Below are 22,674 nucleotides of genomic sequence, written 5' to 3'. Positions count from 1 at the left end.
TAATTAAACCTGTTAGAAAAGGATCAGGAGACGCTGTTTGGACATTTTTCCATAAGTGACTTTTTTTCCTTTCACTAAGTCAAGCTCGTTCATGTTGAGGCGATGCAGTCAGTGTTCGTTGTGTTTTTGTTTTTTGAGCTCCTTTCATATTCATTTTCCCTTTTTTCATTGGTTATCTGACAGGGATCGATAATGTCAAAAATATATACCTTACTTAATTGAAATTCAATCCACAGACAACTATATAAACTATATATATATAGTTTGTATGTTCGGGTGTTTTGTGTCCTTTGAAAGTGAAAGTCTTTCCTGTCGGTGTTGCGTATATTGCATTGAAGGGGGATTGTAGCCCCGCCCCCTACAGGGATAAGATGATAATATCATCACCCCCGCACTAATCATGATAGTAGGGACTGAGTGTGGCAACCAAACCTTTTTTTGGATCGTGACCCCATTTTGATTAATGGCGACCCTAAAGACATCATTTTCTAGAATTAGAGTAGCCAGAATTAATGACAGGCGGTTGCGCCAGCTCATGTTTTTTTTTGTTTTTGCACTGCATTTTATTTGAAGTAAATATATTTATATTTGATAAAGTGAAAGTATAGAATACAGTTGTTTAAGATTGTGTTTTTTTTTTTTGTTTTTTTTTAGTCAATTATTAGGCATTTAACACTGGCCTATACACTCTGGACAGGTAAAATGACTGAAAAGTGCAGCCGATCAAAGGTGGCAAGGTGCTTATTATTAGATTCAAAGGTTTCATTTGAGTGTAGATGGATTATATGCAGAATATGAATAATAAATTGAGTCAAATCATGATGTAAAAAAAGAGAAATGGACTGTTTTCTTCTTGTTTTCATAAGGCGATGTATTTAAACATGTGTCTAATACTATTATTAAGGGGAAATTATGTTGAAATCGTGTTGTAGCTGGAAGAAAGTTATTGCTTTGCATGTTGCAGCTCCAGGGGGGGTTACCTTGTCACAGAGCTGACGTCACACACAGGGGATTTCCAGCATGCGGAGCAGCCAATCAGCGGCCAGGGATTGCTGACACACACTAAGCTGATGTAGTGTTGTGTGTGCGTCAGTGACAGACACATGGCTACAGGACGGTGTGAGTGTGTCCGTGGGTCGGACGGTGCCTCGCCTGAGCTGAGTGTGTCTTTTTAACCTAAATATTTGCTGACTAAGGACTGGACTAAACCGGTTCAGACCAGATTTAAAGACTTCGTCAAATGCAATGAAGGACATGGACCTCTTTAACGGGACCTCCGGTAGGTTTGACAATCTGCGTGTGACGGTGTGTGTGTTAATGTGTGTGTGAGCTGACATACATTGTGTGTGTGTGTGTGGTGTGTGTGTGTGTGTGTGTGTGTGTGTGTGTGTGTGTGTGTGTGTGTGTGTGTGCGTGCGTGTGTGTGTGTGTGTGTGTGTGTGTGTGTGTGTGTGTGTGTGTGTGTGTGTGTGTGTGTGTGTGTGTGTGTGTGTGTTGTGCTGTAGCCGAGGAGCCGACACCCATGGTCGGACTCGGGACAACGCCCCCCTTCGCCCGAGCTGCTCTGTCAGACTTTGGTGAGTGTTTTTTAATTCTTGGATTTAAAAATAAAAGCTATGTCAGTCACTAAAACAAGTTCTTCAACCTAAAGGTCATTGTATTGTATGTGATGAGTTCTCGTTACTGCGATTGATATGTTTTTTTTATGTGTACTTGTACTTTTTAAAGTGTATTTCGATCAGTCAGTAATTTGACTTGTGCTTAAGTACGTTTTAAAATAAGTAAAGTAAATTGTTACATTTCTACACACGACTGTTGCTGAGTAAATTATTACTTTTTGTGATTTTTTTTTTTTAAATTGTCGTTTATGGTCTCTTTCATGGCACATTGGACATATGTTCATATGTTCTTAGTCGTGTCATTTCTGATCAAATTTAAGTCACTTTCTGTGGTTCAGGTTGTGGTTTCTACCTGTTATGTTGTTACCCACATGACACATTTTGTATATGGCACCTTTTTTTGAGGTCATACATTGATTTTATTTTTGTTTTGAATTCGTTGGTGTTATTTTATTTAAAATAATAATAATAATAATAATAATAATAATAATAATAATAATAATAATAATAATAATTGTACATTCTGACAAACCTTTTATTTTTATACAGATGCCTTTGTGGAAAATAAATTAAGTTCAAATTGTGGTAGATTTCTTCTCTTCCTTTTTAAGTTTATACATGACATGTTTACTGTATGTAAGGGAACTGTGGCAAGATTTATTACCAACAATAAACATGGGAGGTGAAAGTAACTACTAGCTACTTCTACTTTCAGTACTATTTATTTGAGCTACTTTTTACTTGTACTTGCGTATTTTATGTATGAATTACTTGTACTGGAGTAGGATATACCAGTACTCTTTACACCTATATGTCATCAGTGTTTATTCTCCTTCCCAGATCTGATCGAGGAGATCATCACAGAGGACGATGGACGGTCAGGAGTCCTCCCTGCACCGCCTCCACCCCCTCCTCCTCCTCCTCCTGCTGGTCTCCTTTGTCACACCTCATTGAGCCACAACCACAGAAGCCTCCTCCCCAGCCCTCCATCCTGCCCCAGGCCTGTGCTGGGGTCTCTGAGCACTGCATTCAAAGTTAGTGATGGTTTGTCTGTAACTCAGGAGGTGTGAGGCAGCAGGTGTGTGTGTGTGTGTTGGGGCTTGATATATGAATAAATATATATATATATATATATAGAGAGAGAGAGAGAGAGAGAGAGAAGGCTGGTGGGCTCCATTATGAAGTGATGGTCTACATTGCAAGATTATTTTCTACAGGAAAGAAACAGGAATAGCCACATCTTTGGTGCAGGTTACAGTGTTATTACATCCACCAATGAGGTAATATTCTAATTAGTTTGAATGTTAGCAGGGTTACATCAAAAGCCCTCAACAGATTTTGACAGTATTTTAAACAAAGATAGACCATATTCCATGGAAGATTCCATAACATTTTTGTGGGGATCCGTATCATATACTGATTCTGGATCACTTTCGGTAAAAAACAAAACAAAAACTAAAGGATTATCTTTTACTTGCAAATGCAAAGTTTATTTGAGCTATCAGTGGAGAGTTTAGCTACAACCAACATGTTAGCAACAGCATTTAGTCATCAAGCTCATTATTTAGGCATGTCATAACAAGAGCACTCCGCAAACCTCCACAAAGCAGTTATCTGAATCACTGATCCTGATCATGCTACAATGATCATTCACACTTTAAAGGCTTGGAAGAAATTGGCAAAATTTCAAAAATTTCAAAAATTCACATCTCAGTTTATAATTGACCGATCTTTATGAAATTTGACTTATTATGTCAGGTTGGTTTCTCAATTACTCAACCTTTTTATCCAGATTGGATCCAAATAGTGTATTACATCACAATTTTTTGGAAAGAATAAAGGGGGGGGGGGGTGTCCATACATTTGGACCTACCGTGGCTCAGGTGGTACAGGGTCGTCTTCTAGTCGAGAGGTTGGGGGTTCGATCCCAGTACCTGACTATGTGTCGAAGTGTCCTTGGGCAAGACACTGAACCCTAAGTTGCTCCCAGTGGTTGACTCGCGCCTTGCATGGCAGTCCTGTCCCACTGGTGTGTGAATGTGAGAGTGATTGGGTGAATGAGCTGATATGTAAAGCGCTTTGCCTTTGCTTCAAAGTGAAAGTTTGTGTTCTGTGTAAATCAACAAAGATATTTGAGCTGCCAGCTTCACATTTTACCTTGGATATTATAAAACTATAACTGGAAAGCAAGTGGACACTTTAGGAATAATAAAAATCTATCGTCAGATAAAAACAAGAATCTGGACGATCTTCTAGACATCAGATTGTTATGAATAGTTTTTATTTTCTACATAGTAACACACACAGTAAGTATGTAAGTATGTCGAGAGTGAAAGTGAAATCAAACTATGGGTATTTTTATAACTGACATTTTTTGTCTCTGTTCCTTTTTAAAAATATTGTCATATTATCTCGAGCTCATTATCGTTATACCCCCATATGGGGTCACCTAGAATGTGTTCATTATTGATTAAATATATATTTAGTTTCAATTATTATTCCTTTTCAAATTAAAACACAACACAATCCTTAAACAACTGTATTCGATACTTTCACTTTCTCAAATATAAATGTACTGTAGTTTAAATAAAATGCTGTATAAAGAAAATAAGGATAAAAAAGAAAGAAGAAAAAAACTGTATAAAATATCTGACCTGGCACATTATGGCTGCATTTGTATTTGTTACACAGTATAACAAACATGATCAAAAACTAATTCTAGAAAAAAATGATTTGCCTCCTGCATTCCTCACTATTGTATCCATTTTTCTTCCTTCTGCGTTAACTCCTCCTACACCGTTTGTCCGAATTTGACAAATAAGCTATCAAAAAATTCAGAAGGCTCTCGAGATTTATGCTCGTACTTTTATAATTTGTAATTTTTTTAAACTTTTTTGACTTATTACAGTTTTTCTTTCTCATTCATTTCTATTGGAAATTTTTAAGCCCTTTATTCCCAGCCATTCTACAACCTTTAACGTGTTCACCTACTACCTTCAACCATTTCAACTTTTTTCACCTTTTTTAACCATATTGCTAATGTTCAGCTCATGCTAGGTTAGTGCTAATGCTAGGCTGATGTTAATGCTAGGTTAGTGCTAATGCTAGGCTGATGTTAATGCTATTGCTAATGCCAATGCCAACGCCATGCTAATTCTAATCTTCATGCTAATGCTAGATAATGATAATGCAAATGTATGCTAATGCTAATGCAGTGCGACGTGGGCCAGCACCTGTATCCTCACTTGCATTTTCTTCAGGAAGTGCCAATATTCGAGTTGTTTGTTACCTGACAGAAAACTCGTGGATTGTGACTCTGGGTCTGATGACATGAAGCATTACAGCGTGTCTGGCTCTTCCAGGAAAGCGTCTGGTTTATAGGCAGCGGGCAGATGGGCAGTGATATACTTTCATCAGGCAGAGCGCCAGCTATCAGAAAACAGGTTTAACCAGCTAGGTTTACCATGGGTTTAAATGTGTGTAAATATAGCATGGTTAGAGAAATGAGTTTATAAGTGTGTGCACTCTGATCCGAGCTCTGTGGGAGGAGGAGGCTCTGAAAGACAGAGGAGGGAGAGGAGGTGGAGAAAGAGCTGTAATCAGACTCCTGCTTTCACTTTAGCCGTCCTTTCCAAACCCAGCAGAGGTGAAAGGTCACGTTATTTTTCTCCCCGCCTCACTTGTGCTGTTGGTTGGATCAGCGTCATGCTAAGCTGTCTTCCTGTTTCCTGTCCACTGGCTTTTGTTTAACTGCCATCGTTGGAGCTCTCAGGTGTCACTGTATGCTCACACACTGCAGCTACAAAACGCCTTTGACTAGCTAGGATAATGTAAAACATTAGCTCACTCAAACCTCTGCATCATCGGCCTGTGAGGATCTGAGGCTGGGGAACCGACTCAGAAAACAAAGGGAGTCTGCCTACTGTCTTCTTTGCTCCCCACAGGTTTGGATCATGGTTGAATTTGTAGATTTTTCACGTGTTTGTCATCTCTAAAAACAATCTGAACTTTGCATGTGAGGATTCGTAGACAAAGAATCTATAGATTAACTGTCAGATTACAAGAGTAAATCCTTTGGTCTGAGGTGAAATTGGAAAAAGTGACATCAGATGTGAGCCAGTGAGCACATGGTGAACAGTGTAGTGACAGAAGGAAAACATACGATAGACAAACTTCATTTTGCTACTTAGTAACACCACATCTGTTGCTTTTTGTTTGAATCTGCAATGAAATACAAATCCCAGCGGTTGGAGATCTTAAATGTATTAACGGGAAAGTAAAGAGCCCTGGTTTTCCAAAGATGTGCTTCAAGTACTGAACATTTTCATTGTTTATTGATTTTTTTTAGATGGATCATTTCACTGCTGACATTTTGCTGAAGATATTGAAAAATTAACTTGGTTATTCATTTATCCAATGACTAAGAGGGGGGGAGCTGTTTCATTTCAATGTCAATTATGGTCAACTTTAAGCTACATAGCTGAGTTTATTACTAGCGTCTCACACACACCCCATTCACATTCACATGTGCAAGTCACAGCAAACCTTACAGTTATTTTTATTCTCATTCAGCCAGAATGTAATAACAGCAATACAGACAAGTTATGTGTTGTGGTTATATTCATTCAGTTTTTGAGAAGATTTACTTTGATATCCTGACATATTTTGATTGTCAACTGTCTTTTTCAGAGGCATCTGCTGATCGCTTTGATGTTTCTTTGACTTCCGTGTAGTAATTTCAGCAAGTTATTTTTGTCTTCCTTTTGAATAATGTGTTATGGTTTTGTTTATTTTGACAACTGTTCACTACGCAGAAGTCAAGGAAACATTAAAGCGATCAGCAGACGCCTCTGAAGAAGACTGGCAGTTGACAGTCGAAACATGTCTGAAGATCAAAGTACATTTCCTGAAAAACAGTTGTCTGAATAAATGAAACCTCAGCATATTACTCAAAAAGAAGACAAAAAGAACTTGCTGGAAAGACACGTTAGTTTAGTCAACATGATCTGCAATATTTAATTGTTGCGAAAAGATTAAATATGTCCTGCATGCCAACTACCATGAAAGCATGTGTCGACAACAGATCCACAGCTAATCAACACCTCAACCTACAATGGCAGCTCCTGACTTAGCCTTAGTTTTGACTTCCTTGAGTATTAATGTCTTTCAGGATTTAGGTGTAAGACAAGCGAGTGATAACGTTCTTCAATAAAGTCGTGTTTCTTCCTACAGCCAAACCTTCCTGCAGTGAGGCAGCCGGCGTGTTCTTTGACCAACATGGCATCGGCGCCTCCTTCTTCTCAGGGAACCAATGCCTGTTTGCTGGCTTCAAGAAGCACTGTCTCCTCTCAGAATTTGGGTGACATTAACATTCTGGAGCGTGTTCTGGAAAAGCCCAGATTTGTGGTGGTGGAGGAGCCCAAAGACAGAGGCATGAGGTTCCGCTACGAGTGTGAAGGACGCTCGGCTGGTAGCATCCTGGGAGCATCCAGCACTGATAGCAACAAGACTCAGCCTGCCATAGAGGTGGGTGACTCCATCCATCCATGCATCCATGCATCCATCCATCTAACTAAAAGGGTTTTTTTAAAGGGTTCTGCAGAGTTTCAGGGGTCTATCAGCTGAAATTATATAAATAATGAATATGCAAAGCACATCTATTAATGCTAACCATGTGCAATAGGGCTGTGAGCAATAATATTAGCACTTTAACTAACAACTAACCAGGCCAAGGGTGGTGTGCAATAATTTTAGCACTAACCAACCAGGCTAAGGCCGAAGTGCAATTTGTTATTTAAGACAAAATATTAGCATGTTTGCACTTTAGCGCTAAAGCACTATCATCTGCCAGCTGCAATGGCCACTTTATGCCTGGTCTGTCCTAAGCTAAATGTCATTATATTTGAGTGTTGTTTTTTTTATTTTTTATTTTTTGTTTTTTTAATTTAATTTCTATTGTACACAACATCAACCTGTAGGGGACTACAGATGGAAACTAGCCTGTGGCTACAATCTTGTACATTTACATATTTTTCTATTAATGTGCATTGTCCCTTGTCACAAATAAATAAATAAAATATGGCCCCAGACCGGTTCAAGTCTGGACTTTTCACCAGTTTATTGCTGTGTTGTCACAAGGAGACAGAAAGACGGTACATTGATACGTATGCATTCACATCTACAAGATCAGGATCACAAGAGCAGGGACAACCTGCAATCTCCACTCAGAGGCCAGTAGGGTTTGAATTTATGATCCATGCACTGGGAAGCTGATGCTAACTATTGTGCCGCTGAGCATCATGAAGAATCAAATATGGTTTTTAAAGATTTGAGGAAGTTAATTATTTCACATAGGCTCTTGCCATTGTGTCCAGTTACATGTTCTCTCTCAGTATGTTAGCATAGTGCCCGTAACGGTGCTGTTTAGGCCTTTTCCTCATATTTACTGTTTTCTCTTCCTCAGATTCAGGGTCCTATTGACCACATAAAGCAGGTTACAGTCACTGTTTCCCTGGTGACCAAGGACCTCCCCCACAGGCCCCACCCTCACTGTCTCGTAGGTAAAGACTGTCCCATTGATTCAGGAATTTGCGTTGTGTCCTTTAACCCTCACAGCAGCCGACGTCACAGGTGCACAAAAACATAAAACACAACAATATTTTCATGCTCGCTTTATTTACAATCTTTGGATTTTAAATCACATATCGTATCTTCCCACAGCTTTGCTAACCTCGGTATTCAGTGCGTGAAGAGGAAAGACCTCGACTTGTCACTACAGAAGAGACGAAGCCAAAACATTGACCCATTTCAAAGTGAGCATGGAGCCAAGCATCTTTAAAAGATAACCTTCCATGTGCCCTGTATAGCTGACGCCACGACTGATTCTGTGCTTTTCGCTCTCAGCTGGTCACACGAAGGGCATCGAAGATATGGACATGAACGCTGTGCGCTTGTGTTTCCAGTGTGAGCTTGAGTGGGACGACGGCAGGAAAGACTCCCTTAGCCCAGTGGTGTCCAAACCCATTTATGACAAAAGTAAGAAAAAACACAACACAACGTGCTGACCACCTCTTAAAAAAATTCACATCACTGTCTACATGAGTGTCACCCCTCAAGTTTCCCACATTTGAATCCATGTTCCTTCCTTATAGAGGCCACAACAACGTCACAGCTGAAGATCAGCCTTTTGAACCAGTACCGAGGCTCATGCACTGGCAAGACTGAGATCTACATGCTGTGTGACAAAGTGCAGAAAGGTGAATGCAAATAATGTCATTGTAGGAAATAAAGAAGGCAAAACTATACATTACTATTTTTTACTTTTATGGTGGAAATTATAGCTGCCAATGACATTTTTTTTAATCAGATAAAGACAGTCTTATAGGTTGATAAATTAAAGATAATTTGCTCTAAAAAAAATATGAAAAAGGTTGAAATTGCTGCTCGAAAGTTTGTTTTGATCTCCACTGTAAAACACTCTATTTACAGTTTAGGAAAAGTTTCTTGTATTGCATGTGGGATGTTGAGTTCTGCTGACTGATGCATAAAACAGTTTTTACTTTATTCTTAGAGTGATTTCTAGGGTTTGCCTCCAAAACTCTGTCAAAGTGATTTCCCAACACATGTCCGGTGTTTTCATGGACTGAAAGTTTCTGCAAAACAATAGTGGATTTTTTATCTTGGGGCTTACATGGAAAGATCTAAATCTGGATGATATTAAATGTCTCACAGATTAAAGTGATATCACAGGAAATACAGAGAACAAACTAGAACAAAAATGATGTCAAACAATCACTGTCCTATTTGTCTGCCAAAGAAACACAAAAATAGTCACAGCGGAACTCCACATCCCACAATGCAATGTGCAAAACTTTGCCAACAATGTGAAGATCAAAACAAACTTTCAATGATCTTTAATTTATTAATCTCTGAGGCCTACACTATATCTTTATGTGATAAAAAATGTCCATCTCCAGCAACTACTGATGACAACCTCTCATTAAATCGGTGATCTCTTAAAACAACAGAAAGCAATAATAAAGATAAAATTCTGTTGCTGTTTTTCAGATGATATCGAGATCATCTTCAGGCGAGGGTCGTGGAAGGCGAATGGCGAGTTCGCCCTGACGGACGTTCACAGACAGATCGCCATTGTTTTCAAGACGCCGCCCTACCAGGACCCAGACATCTCAGAGGAGGTAGCCGTTAGCGTTGTGCTACGTCGCATCTCAGACCAGATGGAGAGTGAGCCAGTTACCTTCACATACCTACCACATAACCAAGGTCAGCCGCGAGGCGTTGGGAAAAACACATTCTCACCAAGTTAATTAACAACAGTGCTTTTAACTATAAAACCTTTTGATTTCAGATTTGTACGGAGTGAAGCGGAAGAGAGCAAACATAAAGTCCGACATGAGTTTTAAGGAGAAACATTGTGTTGTAGGTGAGAGAGATTCCACTTTCATTTCAAGAACTTATATCAATAGATTCTTGGTTATTTCAAAATTATACTTGTATTGCTTTACAAACATGTAATGTGAACATATTTGTAGATATTATATTGCATGTTTAGAGGCTTCACATACAAGTAAGTCATACATAAAATACTCAAGTACAAGTAAAAAATAGCTCAATTAAATATTACTCAAAGTAAAACTTACTAGTTACTTTCACCCTTCACGTTTATCTTTGGTAATAAATCTTGCCACGGTTCCCTTGCACACAGTAAACATCTCATGTATAAACCTGAAAAGGAAGAAATGAAATCTTGCACAATTAGAACTTAAAATAGTTTCCATAAATAAAACCTGTATATAATAAAAGGTTTGTCAAAATGTACAATTATTTTTTTTAAATAAAATAACACCAATGAATTCAATTCAAAATAAAATAAAAATTCTCAAGCTCTAATAGCTCCATTTATGAACTTTAAAACTGATAAAATAACCATGTAAAGTCCGTGCAAAGCAGAAATAAATTTGTGTTATGAGTTTGTCTCACCACAGAAACATGTGTCATTGACCACTGATATAAAAAAAATCGCTAAGTATCTAAAATTAGGTCTCAAAACAAAACAAGCACTTCTTTCTGCTCTGAGATGCTGGGGGCGTGTCAGTTAGAGGCGCTGGAACCACGGCCATGTGCGAGAAGGGCACCGCCTCCGTGCACTGTGTCTATTTGAGAGAGCAGCGTGAAAGTGGCTCCAGCATCAACAGTGCTTCCAAAAGTGCTCGGATCGGGCCAAACGTGTGCATCCCTCCCGAGTAGAGTCAAAAGTGCGCCCGCTAGAGGCGAAAAACAAAATTGCAGTGTAAAAAACAGCGCTCATTTCATGGAAAATGTGGCACCAGCGGGCGCGTTATATTCCCCAGAGTCCGAATATGTGGTTTGTTTTCGGCTAGGGGCCGAATTGCGCCCACTGGAGGCCGCAGAAGTTTGCTGTGCTTCAGCAGCAGGGTCGGGTTTATGCTAATGATGGCTCCGTTATGTAACACGGCTATGATTTCTGACCCACACATTAAATCCTGATCACAGAAATTTGAAACACAGTTTGTGAAGCCCAGCTCCACAATTAAATTATAAATGATTGAATGGCTTTTTACTTGTTTAAAGGAATATATTTATGGCTGAATTTGCTTTACACGAACTTTAATCTAGTTGGTCGGCTATGATTGTTGTCTGGTCATTTCATTTTTTGTAGTTTCACAATGTCTGTTGATCATTTTAAAACAAAAATTATATAATTTACTAAGTAACGGTTGAGTTTAGAAATGTAATTAATTACTTTACTTCTTTTAAAACGTACTTAAGTACAAGTAAGATTACTGATTTAGAAATATACTAAAAAAGTAGAAGTACCCATAAAAGCTACTCAATTACAGTAATGTGAGTCGTAGTACATGTAGTCCATTAATTTCACCTCTGCACAGGATGAGCAGAGGAAAAAGAACAAAACAGTGAAACAATATCAGCTCACAAGATTCATTTCACAGGAAGTATAGGTGATGGAGGCTTCTCTCTTCCTCACTGTGAACTTAGCCGTCTCCTAAGTGATTCACGCTTGGACGAAGTAATGTGTAGGAAGGATCACATGTTGTCATGGAGTTTACCCCCTCATAACCAACTGCTCATCAAGTTTCCAGCAGGTGTGTTTTGTTAGTAATTGAATCTGTGTGTGTTTCTACAGCAGATAGTTTACCATCCACAGAACAGGCCATCCTCTACCTCCTGGAGAGTCAAAACACGCTGAGTCCAGATGAGAGACCACACCTCACCCAGGCTGCTGGACCATCTATGGAGGAGACGCCGTACACCGAAGCTCAGAACCCCAACACCAACCCCGACGAGATCAACCAGTTACTCATCAACCAGTTACTGGAGTTGCCGGAATTTTGTCACTTGTTTTCGGACTCCAGCATCTCTGCTAACGTACCCTGTGGCTTTGACTCGGCGCCCCCTGCATGCACCAGTTTTCCTAACACAAGTTTGCACTTCAACCAGAACTTTGGCACACACACACAGGACTTTTCACATTACAGTGATTTACAGTTCAACATGCTGGTCAACGAGAGCCAGAACCAGCAGCCGGAGCAGCCTGACGGGATGGTTCAGGTGAAAACAGAGGAGGCGCTATGAGGATGGGAAGTTCAGGATCTCATAGCACAAAAACCCTGTCCTTTTTCATTTTTTTTTTATTTTTTTGAACTCGGGTCACATCTGCAGCTACAGCTTGAAGACCCAATATTGTTGAAATTGCACTAAATTATTTCCCTCTTTGTTTTTTAAAGTAATACTTTATTTTAGGATAAACTTAAAGAACAATGCTGTCACTTACTTGACATGCTTTTGTGATTGGGAGGAAAGGAGACAAACTACGAGTGGACATGTCCTTTATCCCTGAGACACTAAGACAATTATTGGTTTATAGACTTGAAACATTTGATATGATTTGTTGTCTAGAAATCCAATGATGTGAGTGCTCCAAGACAAGTGAAGTTTTTCAATGCACAAAAAGTCTCTAACATACCTAAACTCATTCTGAATGGCATTTTTATGGATAGTAACCTTTTGTTACTTAATATGAAGACAGAAAATGGGGATATCGGAATTCCATCCATTCATCCATCCATCCATTTTCTGACCCGCTTCTTCCTGTTTTCATGGTCGCGGGGGTCCGCTGGTGCCCATCTCCAGCTCTCAATGGGCACTGGGTGGGGTACACCCTGGGCAGAGGGCCAGTCCATCACAGGGCATTACACAAACAACCACTCACTCACATTCACTCCTACGGGCAGTCTAGAGACTTCAATGAAGCTAACACTCTGGGAGAACATGCAAACTCCACATAGAAAGGACCCAAGTCTCCACCCCAGGGCTTGAACCCAGTACTTTCTTGCTGTGATGCTAACCACTAATCCACCGTGCGCCCATTTTTTTATCTCTATATATGTATTTGATACAAATATGGTGATATTTGAACATGACATCTTACAGAATGTCATATCAAAGAAAGGGCCACATCAAAACAGTTTTGTGATGAGATCTGAACAAAGATAGTGACGCAAAAATTGTTTTTAAAAAGTGTAAGTAGTCCACAGATGTCTTCTTATCATTAGGTGCAGACATATCTTCGATTCTACCACTACAGAGTGAAGAATACTTATTTTTACTTGTGCTGAAGCCTTGCTGGATAAGACTTTAGCAATCAAAAGCAGAATCATACCCTTAAATATTTATCACATACTCATAAACAATGATCACAATGCTTCATGGTCAAAAAATGTAACTTATCATTGAGTTTTATTTTAATCATCATAAAGAAAATGCCTGTCCATGAAGGGATTTTTAATGTGCAGCATGTGTCTTTACTCTGTACAGTTTGTGTAATATCATATCTGCTTTATGTCTCTGCTTTTATGTCTGTTGAAGTTGTCCTTGTGACCCTGTCACATGTCCATCGCTGCTTCCCTATTGACTGTAAACACACCTAAAAAATAAATAAAATGGCACTTTGTATGGCACGCCTATTATTTACTTGCTCGCTGCTTATTAAAAAACAGAAAAAGCTACATGGTGGATATACAAGCTGTTGTCTTTAGCTGCTTTACATGTACATTCCCCACCTGATCATCTGCAGTGAACAGAGAATCCTAAAGGCCTGATAAATCCTGGACATTATGGTTTTCAACATTTTCAAGTCATTGCTGTAACAAGATCATTCTATTTGACCCCTTGAATAAAAACTGCTTTGACTCACAGAGTAAAGTGTCTGACGTGAATCCAGACACTTTTATCCTGATGGTCAGAGGCCTAAGACTCACTCACTCTGCACATGCCACATTTTAGATCAGCACTCAAGCTCTTTTAAGTGTTTCACATCAAAACAGAGGTGGCTGCTGTCTTGCTTTTTGTATGTTCTCCCATGTCTGATGGTGAGAGCAGGCCGGTGTGGTCCTTCTATCTGTCATAGTTGATTTGAGCTCAACAGGCAGGTTTACATCTGAGAGAAACTCTGATCTGGGCACGTCTCCAAGAGCTGTGATCATGCGAGGAAGAGAGAGGTTATGTTTGGTAAAATAACACCAGCATAACAACCTGCTGCTTTGACACGTCCAGGCATGTCCTCACCATCAGCACATGAAGAGAGTCATCGCTATTATTTATTTTGAGGGAAGGCAGTAGAAAGGCAAAAAAATAGAAACACTTTGAATTTTTAAAGTAATCCATAAAAACCGCAAAAAATGACAAACACCAAAAATTGGAGGTCATGCTAAAGTAAGGCATGAAAATAGACAAATTATGAAAAACCACTTTTATTTTTTTTTTAGGTAAAGCTTTAGTAAGGCATAAAAATGACATAAATATGACAAACAAAAAAACAAAGGTAAGGCTATAGTAAGGTATAAAAATAGAAGCAATTAGATTTATTTTTTTTATTTTTTTTGAGGTAAAGCTATAGTATATATAGTAAGGCATAAAAATAAAAACATTTAGATTGTTTTTCAATTGTTTTAATTTATTTTTTAAGTAAGGCTACAGTACGACATTTAGATTTTGTATTTGTATTTTTTTGAGGTAAGGCTAGTAAGGCATAAAATCATAACAACAAAAGTGAGAGGTAAGTCTATAGTAAGGCATAAAAATAGAAACATTTCTATTGGTTTTTTTTTTTTTTTTGAGGTAACGCAAGTAAAGCATGAAAAAAATGCAAAAAATATGAGAAACAAGAAAATCGAAGGTAAGGCTATAAAAATAGAAACATTTAAAAAAAAATTCTTTTTTGAGGTAAGGCTATTGTATATATAGTAAGGCATAAAAATAGAAACATTTTAATTTTTTTTAATTTACTCATTTATTTTGGAGGTAAGGTTAGTAAGGCATAAAAACACAAAAAAATATGACAAACAACAAAAATCGGAGGTTAGGCTAAAGTAAGGCATAAAAATAGAAACATCTTGACTTTTTTTTTAAATAAGGGTATAGTTCTGTTTTTTTTTTTTTAGGTGATGCATAAAAATAGAAACATTTTGAATTTATTTATATATTTTTTTTATTTTGAGGTAAGGCTATAGTAAGGCATGGAAATAGAAACATTTTGATTTTTTTTTTAGGTAAGGCTAAAGTAAAGCAAAAAAATGACATAAATATGACAAACATGAAAATTCGGAGGTAAGGCTATAGTAAGCTATAAAAATAGAAACATTTTGAATTTATTTATTTATTTATTTTGAGGTAAGGCTATAGCAAGGCATAAAAATAGAAACATTGATTTCTTTTTTTTTTTGAGGTAAGGCAATAGTAAGGCATAAAAATAGAAACATTTTAATTTTTTTGTTTTTGAGGTAAGGCTAAAGTAAGGCATAGAAATAGAAACATCTTGACTTTTTTTTTTTTTTTAAATAAGTCTATAGTTTTTTTTGTTTTGTTTTGAGGTGAGGCTAAATTAAGGCATAAAAAAAGAAACATGTTGAATTTTTTTTTGAGGTAAGGCTGTAGTGAAGCAAAAAAATGAAATAAATATGACAAACGTCAAAATTCGCAGGTAAGGCTATAATAAAATATAAAAATAGAAACATTTTGAAATTATTTTTTATTTATATATTTATTTATTTTGGAGGCAAGGTTAGTAAGGCATAAAAAGAGAAACATTGATTTTTTTTTTTGAGGTGAGGCTAAAGTAAGGCATCGAAATAGAAACATTTCTAATTCATTTATTTTGGAGGGAAGGCTATAGAAAGGCATAAAAAACTCAAAAAAATATGACAAACACAAAAAATCAAAGGTAAGGCTATAAAAATAGAAACATTTTGAATGTATTTATTTATTTTGAGGTAAGGCTATAGTAAGGCATAAAAATAGAAACACATTGATTTTTTTTTGTTTTTTTTTTTTTTTAGGTAAGGCTATAGTAAGGCATAAAAATAGAAACAATTTGAATTTTTTTTATTTTGAAGTAAGGCTATATAGTAAGGCATAAAAATAGAAACAATTTAATTTTTTTTATTTTGAGGTAAGGCTATAGTAAGGCATAAAAATAGAAACATTTTGAATTTTTTTATTTTGAGGTAAGGCTATAGTAAGGCATAAAAATAGAAACATTTTGAATTTTTTTATTTTGAGGTAAGGCTATAGTAAGGCATAAAAATAGAAACACATTGATTTTTTTTTTTTTTTTTTTTTTTTTTTTTGAGGTAAGGCTATAGTAAGGCATAAAAATAGAAACACATTGATTTTTTTTTTTGAGGTAAGGCTATAGTAAGGCATAAAAATAGAAACACATTGATTTTTTTTTTTTTTTTTTTTTTTTGAGGTAAGGCTATAGTAAGGCATAAAAATAAAAACAATTTCAATTTTTTTATTTTGAGGTCAGGCTATAGTAAGGCATAAAAATAGAAACAATTTCAATTTTTTTATTTTGAGGTCAGGCTATAGTAAGGCATAAAAATAGAAACAATTTGAATTTTTTTTTTTTTTTTTTTATTTTGAGGTCAGGCTATAGTAAGGCATAAAAATAGAAACAATTTCAATTTTTTTATTTTGAGGTCAGGCTATAGTAAGGCATAAAAATAGAAACAATTTCAATTTTTTTTTTTTTTTTTTTTTTTTTTTTTGAGGTAAGGCTATAGTAAGGCATAAAAATAGAAACAATTTGAATTTTTTTATTTTGGAGGTGAGGCTATAGTAAGGCATAAAAATAGAAACACATTGATTTTTTTTTTTTTTTTTTTTTGAGGTAAGGCTATAGTAAGGCAAAAAAATAGAAACATTTATTTTTTTGTTTTTTGTTTTTTTGAGGTAAGGCTATAGTAAGGCATAAAAATAGAAACATTTTAATTTTATTTTTTTTTTGAAGTAAGGCTAATGCAAGGCAATGAAATAGAAACATCTTGACATGTTTTTGTTTTTTAAATAAGGCTATAGTTCTGTTTTTTTTTTTTTTGTGGTAAGGCTAAAGTAAGGCATAGAAATAGAAACATTTCTAATTTATTTATTTATTCATTTATTTTGGAGGTAAGGCTATAGTAAGGCATAAAAAACTCAAAAAAAATATGACAAACAAAAACTTAAAGGTAAGGCTATAAAAATAGAAACATTTTGAATTTATTTATTTATTTTGAGGTGAGGCTATCATAAGGCATAAAAATAGAAACATTTTGATTTTTCATTTTTTTTTTGAGGTAGGGCTAAAGTAAGGCATCGAAATAGAAACATCTTGACTTTTTTTTTTAAAAAAAAGGCTATAGTTCTGGTTTTTTTTTTTTTTTTTTTTTTGGTGAGGCTAAAGTAAGGCATAGAAATAGAAACATTTTGACTTTTTTTTAAAATAAGGCTATAGTTCTGTTTTTTTTTTTTTTTTTTTTTTGAAGTAAGGCTAAAGTAAGGCATAGAAATAGAAACATTTCTAATTCATTTATTTTGAGGTAAGGCTATAGTAAGGCATAAAAATAGAAACATTTTGAATTCATTTATATATTTATTTATTTTGAGGTAAGGCTATAGTAAGGCATAAAAATAGAAACATTTTGATTTTTTTTTTGAGGTAAGGCTAAAGTAAAGCAAAAAAATGACATAAATATGACAAACATGAAAATTCGGAGGTAAGGCTATAGTAAGCTATAAAAATAGAAACATTTTGAATTTATTTATTTATTTATTTTGAGGTAAGGCTATAGCAAGGCATAAAAATAGAAACATTGATTTCTTTTTTTTTCTTTTCTTTTTTTTTTTTTTTGAGGTAAGGCTATAGTAAGGCATAAAAAACTCAAAAAATATATGACAAACAAAAACTTAAAGGTAAGGCTATAAAAATAGAAACATTTTGAATTTATTTATTTATTTTGAGGTGAGGTTATCGTAAGGCATAAAAATAGAAACATTTTGATTTTTCTTTTTTTTTTGAGGTAGGGCTAAAGTAAGGCATAGAAATAGAAACATCTTGACTTTTTTTTTTTAAAATAAGGCTATAGTTCTGTTTTTTTTTTTCTTTTTTTTTTTGAAGTAAGGCTAAAGTAAGGCATAGAAATAGAAACATTTCTAATTCATTTATTTTGGAGGTAAGGCTATAGTAAGGCATAAAAATAGAAACACATTGATTTTTTTTTTTTTTTTTGAGGTAAGGCTATAGTAAGGCATAAAAATAGAAACAATTTGAATTTTTTTATTTTGAGGTAAGGCTATAGTAAGGCATGGAAATAGAAACATCTTGACTTTTTTTTTTTTTTTAAACAAGGCTATAGTTCTTTTTTTTGTGGTAAGGCTAAAGTAAGGCATAGAAATAGAAACAAATTAATTTTTTTTATTTTGAGGTAAGGCTATAGTAAGGCATAAAAATAGAAACATTTTGAATTTATTTATATATTTATTTATTTTGAGGTAAGGCTATAGTAAGGCATAAAAATAGAAACATTTTGATTTCTTTTTTGAGGTAAGGCTAAAGTAAAGCAAAAAAATGACATAAATATGACAAACATGAAAATTCAGAGGTAAGGCTATAGTAAGCTATAAAAATAGAAACATTTTTGAATTTATTTATTTATTTATTTTGAGGTAAGGCTATAGCAAGGAATAAAAATAGAAACATTGATTTCTTTTTTTTTCTTTTCTTTTTTTTTTTTTTTTGAGGTAAGGCAATAGTAAGGCATAAAAATAGAAACATTTTAATTTTTTTGTTTTTGAGGTAAGGCTAAAGTAAGGCATAGAAATAGAAACATCTTGACTTTTTTTTTTTTTTTAAATAAGTCTATAGTTTTTTTGTTTTGTTTTGAGGTGAGGCTAAATTAAGGCATAAAAACAGAAACATGTTGAATTTTTTTTTGAGGTAAGGCTGTAGTAAAGCAAAAAAATGAAATAAATATGACAAACGTCAAAATTCGCAGGTAAGGCTATAGTAAGCTATAAAAATAGAAACATTTTGAAATTATTTTTTATTTATATATTTATTTATTTTGGAGGTAAGGTTAGTAAGGCATAAAAAGAGAAACATTGATTTTTTTTTGAGGTGAGGCTAAAGTAAGGCATCGAAATAGAAACATTTCTAATTCATTTATTTTGGAGGGAAGGCTATAGAAAGGCATAAAAAACTCAAAAAAATATGACAAACACAAAAAATCAAAGGTAAGGCTATAAAAATAGAAACATTTTGAATGTATTTATTTATTTTGAGGTAAGGCTATAGTAAGGCATAAAAATAGAAACACATTGATTTTTTTTTGTTTTTTTTTTTTTGAGGTAAGGCTATAGTAAGGCATAAAAATAGAAACAATTTGAATTTTTTTATTTTGAGGTAAGGCTATAGTAAGGCATAAAAATAGAAACAATTTGAATTTTTTTATTTTGAGGTAAGGCTTTAGTAAGGCATAAAAATAGAAACAATTTGAATTTTTTTATTTTGAGGTAAGGCTATAGTAAGGCATAAAAATAGAAACAATTTGAATTTTTTTATTTTGAGGTAAGGCTATAGTAAGGCATAAAAATAGAAACAATTTGAATTTTTTTATTTTGAGGTAAAGCTATAGTAAGGCACAAAAATAGAAACACATTGATTTTTTTTTTTTTTTTTTTTTTTTTTTTTTTTGAGGTAAGGTATGCCTTTTATGCCTTTTTTGAGTAAGGCATAAAAATAGAAACAATTTGAATTTTTTTATTTTGAGGTAAGGCTATGGTAAGGCATAAAAATAGAAACAATTTGAATTTTTTTTATTTTGAAGTAAGGCTATAGTAAGGCATAAAAATAGAAACAATTTGAATTTTTTTTTTTTTTTTTTTTTTTTTTTTTTTTTGAGGTAAGGCTATAGTAAGGCATAAAAATAGAAACAATTTCAATTTTTTTATTTTGAGGTAAGGCTATAGTAAGGCATAAAAATAGAAACAATTTGAATTTTTTTATTTTGATGTAAGGCTATAGTAAGGCATAAAAATAGAAACAATTTGAATTTTTTTATTTTGAGGTCAGGCTATAGTAAGGCATAAAAATAGAAACAATTTGAATTTTTTTATTTTGAGGTAAGGCTATAGTAAGGCACAAAAATAGAAACACATTGATTTTTTTTTTTTTTTTTTTTTTTTGAGGTAAGGCTATAGTAAGGCATAAAAATAGAAACAATTTGAATTTTTTTTATTTTGAGGTAAGGCTATGGTAAGGCATAAAAATAGAAACAATTTGAATTTTTTTTATTTTGAAGTAAGGCTATAGTAAGGCATAAAAATAGAAACAATTTGAATTTTTTTTTTTTTTTTTTTTTTTTTTTTGAGGTAAGGCTATATAGTAAGGCATAAAAATAGAAACATTTTGAATGTATTTATTTATTTTGAGGTAAGGCTATGGTAAGGCATAAAAAACTCAAAAAAAATATGACAAACAAAAACTTAAAGGTAAGGCTATAAAAATAGAAACATTTTGAATTTATTTATTTATTTTGAGGTGAGGCTATCGTAAGGCATAAAAATAGAATTCGTTTGATTTTCTTTATTTTGAGGTAAGGCTATATTAAGGCATAAAAATAGAAACATTTTGATTTTTCTTTTTTTTTTTGAGGTAGGGCTAAAGTAAGGCATAGAAATAGAAACATCTTGACTTTTTTTTTTTAAAAAAAAAGGCTATAGTTCTGTTTTTTTTTTTTTTTTTTTGAGGTGAGGCTAAAGTAAGGCATAGAAATAGAAACATCTTGACTTTTTTTTTTTTTTTTAAATAAGGCTATAGTTCTGTTTTTTTTTTTTTTTTGTGGTAAGGCTAAAGTAAGACATAGAAATAGAAACATTTCTAATTTATTTATTTATTCATTTATTTTGGAGGTAAGGCTATAGTAAGGTATAAAAAACTCAAAAAAATATGACAAACACAAAAATTCAAAGGTAAGGCTATAAAAATAGAAACATTTTGAATTTATTTATTTATTTATTTTGAGGTAAGGCTATAGTAAGGCATAAAAATAGAATTCGTTTGAGTTTTTTTATTTTGAGGTCAGGCTATAGTAAGGCATAAAAATAGAAACAATTTGAATTTTTTTATTTTGAGGTAAGGCTATAGTAAGGCACAAAAATAGAAACACATTGATTTTTTTTTTTTTTTTTTTTTTTTTTTTTTTTTTTGAGGTAAGGCTATAGTAAGGCATAAAAATAGAAACAATTTCAATTTTTATATTTTGAGGTAAGGCTATAGTAAGGCATAAAAATAGAAACAATTTGAATTTTTTTTTTTTTTTTTTTTTTTTTTTTAGGTAAGGCTATAGTAAGGCATAAAAATAGAAACAATTTCAATTTTTTTATTTTGAGGTAAGGCTATGGTAAGGCATAAAAAACTCAAAAAAAATATGACAAACAAAAACTTAAAGGTAAGGCTATAAAAATAGAAACATTTTGAATTTATTTATTTATTTTGAGGTGAGGCTATCGTAAGGCATAAAAATAGAATTCGTTTGATTTTCTTTATTTTGAGGTAAGGCTATATTAAGGCATAAAAATAGAAACATTTTGATTTTTCTTTTTTTTTTGAGGTAGGGCTAAAGTAAGGCATAGAAATAGAAACATCTTGACTTTTTTTTTTTTAAAAAAAAGGCTATAGTTCTGGTTTTTTTTTTTTTTTTTTTTGGGTGAGGCTAAAGTAAGGCATAGAAATAGAAACATCTTGACTTTTTTTTTTTTTTTTAATAAGGCTATAGTTCTGTTTTTTTTTTTTTTTTTGTGGTAAGGCTAAAGTAAGACATAGAAATAGAAACATTTCTAATTTATTTATTTATTCATTTATTTTGGAGGTAAGGCTATAGTAAGGCATAAAAAACTCAAAAAAATATGACAAACACAAAAATTCAAAGGTAAGGCTATAAAAATAGAAACATTTTGAATTTATTTATTTATTTATTTTGAGGTAAGGCTATAGTAAGGCATAAAAATAGAATTCGTTTGAGTTTCTTTATTTTGAGGTCAGGCTATAGTAGGGCATAGAAATAGAAACATCTTGACTTTTTTTTTTTCTTTTAAATAAGGCTATAGTTTTGTTTTGTTTTTTGTGGTAAGGCTAAAGTAAGGCATAGAAATAGAAACATTTCTAATTTATTTATTTATTCATTTATTTTGGAGGTAAGGCTATAGTAAGACATAAAAAACTCAAACAAAATATGACAAACAAAAAATCAAAGGTAAGGCTATAAAAATAGAAACATTTTGAATTTATTTATTTTGAGGTAAGGTTATAGTAAAGCATAAAAATAGAATTCGTTTGAGTTTCTTTATTTTGAGGTAAGGCTATAGTAGGGCATAAAAATAGAAACATTTTAATTTTTTTTTTTTTTTGAGGTAGGGCTAAAGTAAGGCATAGAAATAGAAACATCTTGACTTTTTTTAAAAAATAAGGCTATAGTTCTGTTTTTTTTTTTTTTTTTTTGAGGTAAGGCTATAGAAAGGAATAAAATTAGAAACATTGATTTTTTTTGTTTTTTGAGGTAAGGTTGAAGTAAGGCATAAAAATAGAAACATCTTGACTTTTTTTATAATAAGGCTATAGTTCTGTTTATTTATTTATCTATTTTTTTTTTAGGTGAGGCTAAAGTAAGGCATAGAA

General features: G+C 33.6%; 1 protein-coding gene across 2 annotated transcripts; it reads left to right on the top strand.

Annotated features, from left to right (window-relative positions):
• Positions 1-1,038: 1,038 nt before the first annotated feature.
• On the top strand, positions 1,039-13,639 carry relb (v-rel avian reticuloendotheliosis viral oncogene homolog B). Of its 2 annotated transcripts, XM_028465579.1 has the most exons (11): positions 1,039-1,279; positions 1,506-1,577; positions 2,460-2,653; positions 6,852-7,145; positions 8,083-8,249; positions 8,340-8,431; positions 8,523-8,654; positions 8,771-8,875; positions 9,687-9,902; positions 9,988-10,062; positions 11,806-13,639. In XM_028465579.1, the coding sequence occupies exons 1-11, from the start codon at positions 1,246-1,248 to the stop codon at positions 12,252-12,254; spliced, it is 1,830 nt and encodes a 609-aa protein (XP_028321380.1). In that variant the 5' UTR covers positions 1,039-1,245; the 3' UTR covers positions 12,255-13,639. The 2 variants fall into 2 exon arrangements, with proteins under 2 accessions (XP_028321380.1, XP_028321381.1); XM_028465580.1 differs by lacking the exons at positions 1,039-1,279; positions 1,506-1,577; positions 2,460-2,653 and adding an exon at positions 5,242-5,563.
• Positions 13,640-22,674: the final 9,035 nt, after the last annotated feature.

The sequence above is a fragment of the Gouania willdenowi genome, chromosome 13 (assembly GCF_900634775.1).
Source record: "Gouania willdenowi chromosome 13, fGouWil2.1, whole genome shotgun sequence".
Lineage (NCBI taxonomy): Eukaryota > Metazoa > Chordata > Actinopteri > Blenniiformes > Gobiesocidae > Gouania > Gouania willdenowi.
Note: the sequence above shows the minus strand (reverse complement) of the source record. Positions and strands in the feature narration are given on the sequence as shown.